The sequence below is a fragment of the Sinocyclocheilus rhinocerous genome, unplaced genomic scaffold (genome assembly GCF_001515625.1).
Source record: "Sinocyclocheilus rhinocerous isolate Xijiao unplaced genomic scaffold, SAMN03320098_v1.1 scaffold422, whole genome shotgun sequence".
Taxonomy (NCBI): domain Eukaryota; kingdom Metazoa; phylum Chordata; class Actinopteri; order Cypriniformes; family Cyprinidae; genus Sinocyclocheilus; species Sinocyclocheilus rhinocerous.
The window spans coordinates 775306-785236 of NW_015639767.1; the positions used below are offsets into that span (position 1 = coordinate 775306).

General features: G+C 36.8%; 1 protein-coding gene across 1 annotated transcript; it reads left to right on the forward strand.

Annotated features, from left to right (window-relative positions):
- The first annotated feature begins 2498 nt into the window (after positions 1-2498).
- Positions 2499-9791, forward strand: LOC107751699 (RT1 class I histocompatibility antigen, AA alpha chain-like). The gene is made up of 8 exons (XM_016567451.1): positions 2499-2561; positions 6413-6673; positions 6782-7063; positions 8758-8847; positions 8972-9046; positions 9195-9260; positions 9365-9403; positions 9516-9791. Exons 2-8 carry the CDS (start codon positions 6538-6540, stop codon positions 9584-9586), a joined length of 759 nt encoding a protein of 252 aa, XP_016422937.1. The 5' UTR covers positions 2499-2561; positions 6413-6537; the 3' UTR covers positions 9587-9791.
- Positions 9792-9931: the final 140 nt, after the last annotated feature.

The following is a 9931-nucleotide window of genomic DNA, read 5'->3' on the forward strand; positions in this document are numbered from 1 at the left end:
CTATTTCAGATTTTCAATACACTCCATTCTGTGTGATTTATATGCGTTTTGAAAAGTGGGGACATGGGGTAATGTCCTGAAAAGTCACCTTCTCCTTGTAATACCTATGTCATACCCTTGTCATTATACAAATGTATGTCCTTATTTGTCACAAAAACGCGCACACACACATATATATATATATATATATATACACACACACACACAATGTATGTGTGTGTATACATGTGCTCGTTTTTGTGACAAATGAGGACATAAATTTGTATAATGACAAGGGTATGAGTATGACATAGGTATTACAAGGAGAAGTTGACTTTTCAGGACATTACCCCATGTCCCCACTTTTCAAAACGCATGTAAATCACACAGAATGGAGTGTATTGAAAATCTGAAATAGCACAAAGTTTCCTGTGAGGGGTAGGTTTAGGGGTAGGGTTGGTGTAGGGCAATAGCACATACAGTTTGTACAGTATAAAAACCATTACACCTATGGGATGTCCCCACTTTTCACAAAAACAAACCTGTGTGTGTGTGTGTGTGTGTGTGTGTGTGTGGTTATATGAGCTATTTGTGATGTTGTCCTCAGGTCAAACTCTAAATATCGGGTTCACAAGGTTTGTCTGGCATTACTGAACTGAACCACACCTCACAACCTCAAGACACACTCTACACAGAACCGTAGGACAATTACAGGCTAAAATAACCTAAATAATCATTTTAGCACTTACATTATGAACCTGCTTTTTGGATGTTGTGACCATTTCTTTACCGTACAATTGTTTGCTTAAAGGTTCAAATATAAGCAACCATTTCGGTTATTTCATGAACAACTGCAAACATTAAGTTTAAACTGATATTGAGAGCAAACCACAGCATTTTCCTCGTTCCAATGCACTATTGAAAGTGTTTTATTATATTTTTTTAGACGTTTAACTGTCTAGTACTCTGTGGCATGTCAACAGGAAAGAGGGAAAATTAATTTCTGGCTATTTCTAATTTGTTTACATGATTAATCAGTTCATTTCCACCCACTAGTGTCTTTCAGAAGTGATTTTCTGAAAAAGCAAGCATAACCAGGTAATTAATATGTCAATCAAATGAAGGAAAAGGGAAGGACAAAAAATATACAATGGGTGCAATGCACAGACATCCAGTTAAAACATTATTATCTGTCAGTTATCAATCAGTTTGTACTATCCAAAGTACAGGCCTACTTCCACAGTCTTGGCACAATAAAGTATGTAGACTAATTTATCTGATGGTTTTGGATTTGGTTTATTGAAGTCTAATTAAGTCCTGACACATGAGAGGCCTGAGCAAAGGCCCAAACTAAACCACAGTCACATGAAACATCTAATCAGCTCAGACACGTGGCAGTAACTTCACATGACCAACTAGAATCTGGATTATAAAAGTGATTTTTGGATTGAAGTGTTTGGGAATGTTTGACATTCACATCAACTCAGAATGCGTGTGGCGATGATGGTGAATAACATAATGCTGCCCTCTAGTGTACAGGCAGTGTAAGTGCACATGCCATCTATAGGTCACTGTAGTGTTTTATATTCCGCGAATCTCCATATATGACTATTTCCTCTCTTAAAATGTAAAAGGTACTATATATTTTCATTTGTAAAAGACTCAATTCATACTGTGAAAAATTATAAGATGATATTTATAATTATTACAATATTTTATAACATAAAAATGACATTATAAATATGTTTAAAATATTATTTGGAAAATATTTTGTTCTAAATAGTTTATTTTGTATTTATTTAGTTCATTTTGTTTACTTTCTTTCTTTTTTTTTTTACACTGCAGAGGTGGCACAGAAGCGCTTCTGAAGTGGAATTTAGGTGTCTTTCTTAACATGCTGCTGCTCAGAGGTGCATAAATGCATTTACACAGCAGTTGGGTTAAGGTAGGTCCAAGCAGGCATAATTTAGTCTTTTTAGGCTTTTATGCGATATTCCGTCTTTTTAAGCAGGCAGCAGCCTTAACTCAGCTGTGTAAAGATGCCTGAGGTCACATATATACACTTTATTAAATAATTAGAAGAATAAATGCACTTTTTATGCAAGTATTTGTGTCTATATAGCACTAGGGAATGGGATGTGGCTATAATTCCCAGCATGCCTTGCAGCTCCAGTAGCCTACAGGCTATTCTTTACTGTTTCACAGTTGCCTATGTACTGTGTCGTTTATGTGGTGTTAGTCTAAAATGCACATTTCCCTTTGCAAGTGTTGGTGTTTGGTGTAAAGCAAAGCTTTGTAATAATCATACACAGTCTGTTGATATTGCTTCTTTTTTTTAAACAGATGTTTCAGAGAGTGATTGAATTGGTTAGTGTTCTGTGCAGTATTTCTCTTTGGAAGTTGTATTTTGATTTGTGTAAGTAGTTCGTGTGTGACACCTTGTGGTGAAAAATATTATTACACTACTAAATAGAACGCAACAGGAAGCACGTTAAACAGTAGAAGAAGATATTCGTTTTCTGTGATCTGCGTTTTGGATGTACGTCATTGTTTGCGGTCTAATCCTTGGAGTAGACACGATCGTAAGTTATAAATTTCATATTGAAAACAACTGCAATAATGTTGTTAGTTTAATTAAAAGCTGGTTGTTATTAAGATGTTTAGAGATCGATGTTTGATTCTGGAATATAGCACGATCTGGCGGCTAATATGCTAATGAAGCTGCGCAATCCTTTTTTCTTCAAGCACATGTTCTTACCATAAATCGGTTGTTTATTTAGTTGTTTGATTATGTAAGTGGATGTTTGTGAATGTGAAAATATCCATGATATTTGTAAATCACTTTGTAATTTGTATCTTTTGTTTCTTTAAGTTTTACAGTAAAGTAAAGTGTGCATCACATAAGCACAACGAAGAACGTGTGATGGAGCTTTATTTCTGTTAGCTATCTGTCAACGCATGGTTCAGAACACCATTGCCAGGGCAGAATAGTAAAAGATCGACTGTTGGAAAATATTTTGTTCTAAATAGTTTATTTTGTATTTATTTAGTTCATTTTGTTTACTTTCTTTCTTTTTTTTTTTACACTGCAGAGATGGCACAGAAGCGCTTCTGAAGTGGAATTTAGGTGTCTTTCTTAACATGCTGCTGCTCAGAGGTGCATAAATGCATTTACACAGCAGTTGGGTTAAGGTAGGTCCAAGCAGGCATAATTTAGTCTTTTTAGGCTTTTATGCGATATTCCGTCTTTTTAAGCAGGCAGCAGCCTTAACTCAGCTGTGTAAAGATGCCTGAGGTCACATATATACACTTTATTAAATAATTAGAAGAATAAATGCACTTTTTATGCAAGTATTTGTGTCTATATAGCACTAGGGAATGGGATGTGGCTATAATTCCCAGCATGCCTTGCAGCTCCAGTAGCCTACAGGCTATTCTTTACTGTTTCACAGTTGCCTATGTACTGTGTGTCGTTTATGTGGTGTTAGTCTAAAATGCACATTTCCCTTTGCAAGTGTTGGTGTTTGGTGTAAAGCAAAGCTTTGTAATAATCATACACAGTCTGTTGATATTGCTTCTTTTTTTTAAACAGATGTTTCAGAGAGTGATTGAATTGGTTAGTGTTCTGTGCAGTATTTCTCTTTGGAAGTTGTATTTTGATTTGTGTAAGTAGAAAACTACACACATCAATGCAAATGAATCGCTCAAATCTTTTTGTGGGTTTTGTTCTTTTGCTGTGGCAAGCTGTGAAGACCTTTGAAATAACTGAAATCTGAAAACTGGTGAAGTGATATGAAAGTTTAATGCGGTCTATCAGATTCAAGCATTCGACAGACAGCCCAATGATTAGGCCTATATAGCGTATAGATTTGTTGAATCGTTTCTTTATTCAGTGGGTTCATGATTCGTCCGAGCGGATCTGAATCACTGAATCGAATCGGTGAGGAAATGTCAGTAGGCCTACTGTAGAGCGCGTTTGGATTGATGTTTGAACTTGACTTTGTGTTCAATGTAACTTAATAAATAAATAAAAACATTGAACCTTTTTGTTAGGACACACCGCTTGCCCACGTACTGCACTGTTTAGAAATCAGACAAAATTAAACTTCTAGATTGACTCCTTTCTTAGTATTACAAGTTCCAGACCGTCATATTTACAGTAGGCCTACATCATCATACTTGTAGTATGTAGTAAGTGTCTCACATACGAAAGCAGATGCTGTGGTTTTACAGTTTCAAGCTGAACCCCAAAGATAATGGCAGCCGTCAAAGTTCTTCTCCTGATTTTGTTTATTTTCCCCTCTCAGAGTGGTAAGAAAACTCTTTTTGAGTCGGATTTTCCTCAATTTTTATTCTTACTGTGCATTCATTGCATTCACTTGTCTGTATTAGACTGTAAAGATAGTAGCTATTTCTCCCTTACGAAAATTAGCCATGGTTTTATTATAGTAAAGGAGTAGAAACCATGTTTTTTCTTGCCGTAGGCTTGATTACCATTTGTATATTCACAGTTTTACTAGGCCTATAAATTTCATGGTTAAACTATGATTCATGTATGGTTCTAATGATCTGTGTCTGATGCTGAAAAGTTTGGTTATGTTTCATGCTCATCATCAATCTTGATGTAGGCCTATTCTTCCAGTGTGTTTGCTTTGACCTTTGAATTGCTCTGGTTTAGGTTTAAACTTTGGACATATCTGTTACACTGCTGCATGATAGCATTCGACAGACAGCCCAATGATTAGGCCTATATAGCGTATAGATTCGGTGAATCGTTTCTTTATTCAGTGGGTTCATGATTCGTTCGAGCGGATCTGAATCACTGAATCGAATCGGTGAGGAAATGTCAGTAGGCCTACTGTAGAGCGCGTTTGGATTGATGTTTGAACTTGACTTTGTGTTCAATGTAACTTAATAAATAAATAAAAACATTGAACCTTTTTGTTAGGACACACCGCTTGCCCACGTACTGCACTGTTTAGAAATCAGACAAAATTAAACTTCTAGATTGACTCCTTTCTTAGTATTACAAGTTCCAGACCGTCATATTTACAGTAGGCCTACATCATCATACTTGTAGTATGTAGTAAGTGTCTCACATACGAAAGCAGATGCTGTGGTTTTACAGTTTCAAGCTGAACCCCAAAGATAATGGCAGCCGTCAAAGTTCTTCTCCTGATTTTGTTTATTTTCCCCTCTCAGAGTGGTAAGAAAACTCTTTTTGAGTCGGATTTTCCTCAATTTTTATTCTTACTGTGCATTCATTGCATTCACTTGTCTGTATTAGACTGTAAAGATAGTAGCTATTTCTCCCTTACGAAAATTAGCCATGGTTTTATTATAGTAAAGGAGTAGAAACCATGTTTTTTCTTGCCGTAGGCTTGATTACCATTTGTATATTCACAGTTTTACTAGGCCTATAAATTTCATGGTTAAACTATGATTCATGTATGGTTCTAATGATCTGTGTCTGATGCTGAAAAGTTTGGTTATGTTTCATGCTCATCATCAATCTTGATGTAGGCCTATTCTTCCAGTGTGTTTGCTTTGACCTTTGAATTGCTCTGGTTTAGGTTTAAACTTTGGACATATCTGTTACACTGCTGCATGATGATATATATTTTTTTTTTCCATGTTTGAACGTGTTTCTTCTCTCTTCTTCTTTCAGAAATATGTTCTTTGTACTACATGTATAGCGCCATATCAAAATATCCAATCTCTAGAGAAATGTATGGATTTTAACAACTCAATGGCATTCAGATGAGTTTCTGTAAGAGTGTGAATAAAGCAGGTTTCTTGACATAGTTGTGTGAGGAGTCTGAGAGACTCTTTAGAAATGAAAGTGATGAGTTGAATTATAAACAACAATGGCTTCAAATCAACCTCATTGCACTGATGGACCAGAGAACCCTTACGAAAAAGAAGTTTATTCAAGTGTGCTATTAGTATACTTCTTTTAAACTAAAAATAAGAAAGTATACTTTGTCTACTTTTTATGTACTTCTCAGAAATGGGCTTTATGTACTTCTCAGAAATATACTTAAAATGACATTTAAGTATACTTGACTTACACTTAGAAAAAGTCTAAATATATTTCAGCTATAATTGTGCTCCTAGAATCCGCGTTTTCATTGTTATACTGTAGAGGGCGCTAGTACACATTACACTGATATTTATATACTTACTACATAATGTATACTTAAAAATATACTTGAACTTTACTTAAGTATACTTATTAAAATAAACTTGAAGTATACTACTTTTTGGTAAGGGAAATGATAACAGGATAAACGACACAGGTAAATATTCATTAACCAGCATGCAAAAGATGTATTATTCAGAGTATTTGAATGTAGAGAAACAATGTTCAACATTTTAAATAATATCATTGTCAAATGTAATGAATTTTGTCATCTTATGTGTGTGTCTTTAGATCTTCATGTTCTTCAGTGGAGACACAGCTGTGCGGTTGAACTTCTCTCGAATGGTTCAGTAATATTTCTTCAAGGCGCTGATGAATACGCCTATGATGGAGAGACTTTGACCTTTAACCTCTCTATGCTCTGGAAACCTTTAGTCCTTGATCATGGCTTCATCTGGAACAGAGAATCAGTTTCCAGTCTGGAGAGGAAATGTGTGGAAACGTTAACCAGCTTCACTGACCTTCAACGAGAGGGAAAATTCATCACAGCATGTGAGTTTATCTCACTTATAGTTCACATGAGAATCTGTAGGACTATCATTTGAATGAGTTTTTTCATGGTGGGTTATTATTTCAGTGAATCATGTCTGTGTCCTGCAGCTCGTCCTGAGGTTTACTCTTCTGTAAAAGCGTGTGGATCATCAGACCAGCAGGTTCTGGTGTGTTTGGCCACAGGCTTCTACCCTAAACATGTGCAGATGGAGATCAGACGCGATCAGACGCTGTTACCTGATGAGCAGCTGAACTCACATGGAATCAGACCAAACACAGACGGATCCTTTCAGCTGATGAAGAGCCTGCAGATCCTGCCGTCTGATAGATCTCACTATCAGTGTGTGGTGAAGCACCAGACTCTGACTGAACCACTCATTATCAGCTGGGGTAACGGTGATGATGATTATGATTATTATGAAGATTATGTGTTATTGTGTTAAATGATTTAGAGGATTTCACTAAAAGTAGCCTGTGGGTGTTAGGTGCAGTCTTTGGACTCATAGTTAATTTGATCATTGTTGCTGTTCTCCTATCCATTGTTTTCACATTTTGTCAACTGAGAAAATATGATAAACCTCGAGGTGAGTATTATTTAAGTCCCTTAAAGCCACATAAATATGCATAGAAGAGGAGAGTGACTTTTAATGTTTACAATTTCAGAAAAATATAAAAAACTGAAGACACCATTGCAAGTTAAACTATCGAGTGAGTCTGACTGTTCTAAAAGTTACTTACAGTATTTAAACACAACCCATATTTCATTTACATTACATTTATTAATTTAGCAGATGCTTTTACCCAAAGCAACTTAAAAATTAGGAATACAGCAAGTGATTCATTGTAAAGTGGCAAATAAACACAAGAAGTGCTTGCAATACAAAGTTTCAGACATTGTTTAGAATAGTACAAGATAAGGGGTAAGTGAAAGTTGTTGTTGTTTTTTTTGAGGATGCAGTTAAGTGCTCATGGAAGAGATGAGTTTTCAGCTGTCTTTTGAATATTGTCAGGGATTCAGCAGTCCGGATGGGGGTGGAAAGATCATTCCAACAGCAAGGAAAAATGAACAAAAATGTTCTGGAAAGCGATTTTGTGTGTCTCAGTGATGGTACCATGAGGTGTCGCTCACTTAACAACCTCAGGCTTCTGGAGGGGATGTAGACTCGTAAGAGTGAGTGGAAGTAGGCGGGTGCTGAGCCTGTGGCTGTTCTATACGCAAGCATTAATGTCTTGAACTTTATGCGAGCCGCAACAGGTAGCCAGTGCAGGGAGATAAAGAGAGGTGTAACATGGGCTCTTTTGGCCTCGTTAAAAATCAGACGTGCTGCATTCTGAATCATTTGAAGAGGTTTGATTGTGCTTGATGGAAGTCAAGCCAGAAGAGCATTGCAGCAGTCCAATCTAGAAATGACAAGGGCCTGGACAAGAGTTGTGCAGCATGCTCTGTTAGGAAGGGCCTGATCTTCCTTATGTTGTGCAGTGCAAATCTGCATGATCGAGCTGTCTTCGCATCGTAGTCTTTGAAGGTCAGCTGGTCACCAAAGATTACACCAAGATTTCTGACCGAACTTATTGGTAATTGTTGATTAACCCAGCTGGATGGTGAAATTGTGCTGTAGAATCGGAGTGGCAGGGAAGAAAAGAAGCTCAGTCTTTGCCAGGTTGAGCTGCAGGTGTGATGTTCTTTCATCCATGCCGAGATGTCCGCCAGGCAATCTGAGATTCGTGCAACTACCGTTGGATCATCTGGTTGAAATGCAAAGTCGAGCTGTGTGCCATCAGCATGGCAATAGAAACCATGTGCTTGTATGATTGGTCCCAGTGATGTAGTGTATGGAGAAGAGGAGGGGCTCCAAGAACTGAATGGTCTTTTGATTTGCGCAGTTTTCTCTCTGTTGCCCTGAGTTTGGTCTGATGTTCACAAAGAACATATAGAGGGGGTAGCATGTGCCGGCCTGGAGGAGAGAGGACAGACATTGTCTAGACAAGAAGTTAAAGTGGAGCATATGACCATGACTAAATGCATTAACATGTACAATAACCATCTGTACAAGTCAACCATTTTGTTCTGAACTCTCTATCAGGACCAGAAACACATGCAGGTTTGGCTGCTGCTTTAAATGATTCTTCAGATGATGAAAACGCCACAGATGACAGTCTGGAGGAGGTTCAGAGTAGGTCCTGAACAGACACTAATACACACACTTAACAGTGTTTCTTCACTTCAGTCTCTTAGAAACGCTTGTTCAGATGTTTTTCAGGTCTGTTTCATTAATGGTTCTTCTGTGTGTCTTTCAGCTGAGGAGCTTCATGAAACTCAAAGTCTTTGTGAGGCTAAAGAGACTCCAGCAGCAGCTCCTACAGCAGCTCGAGGTCAGAACATCTGAATTCATCATGTGCTGCAATGACTTTTCTAGGTGCAATGGGCTCTAAAAACCTCTCTCTGCCTAATTTTGGTGAGTTTTATAGGTTTTTTTTTTAATATGAAAAAAACCACTGGTTGTGATATTTTTTTTTTCAGCCATGGAGAGAGAAGACACCAATCAGAACACTGTTTCCCAGAATGCACTGCTGTTACCACTGCCAAGTAAGATTAATACTTTCTCTTTAAATTACACTGACCTCATTGTTGTGAGAAACAAAGTTTATATTTGTGTTGCTTTTAAAGATGCATGTTATTCTGTGTTTCAGGACGCTGCAGATCCAAGAACATTTCAATGCCAGATCTTGGTAATATTTGTTAATTTAAACAAAATATAAATATTTATGATGTAATTAATTTACATTTTAAATGTAGTTTCTGGTTAATATTTGTTTTTAAAAACAAATTTGTTTTCTTCAGCTCTAGAAAGAAAGGACAACAGTGACTTAAGAAGATCAAGTGTTGGTTGGAGAAGAGGAGGGCTGTTCTGATGTTACTTCCATCATTAATGCCAAAAATACATGGACACCTGAACATCACGGTCATATGTGCTTCACATTTACTTTCCACAACATCCACACAGCTTCCACTCTATAAATAGGTCAGAAACTGGATTAACCAAATACAGTGGTTATAGAAATGAATCACCCCCTTTAAAATAATCACATTTTGTTGCTTTGCAGCCTGAAATGAAGACGGACACAATTTTTGTTTTTTCCAACTGTATTTACTCAGTGCAACTTATAACATCCAAGTGAAAGATATAACATCAACATGTCAGAAAAATAAATAAATAAATAAAAAACCAGAATCACTGAGTTGGAAAAAGGATCACA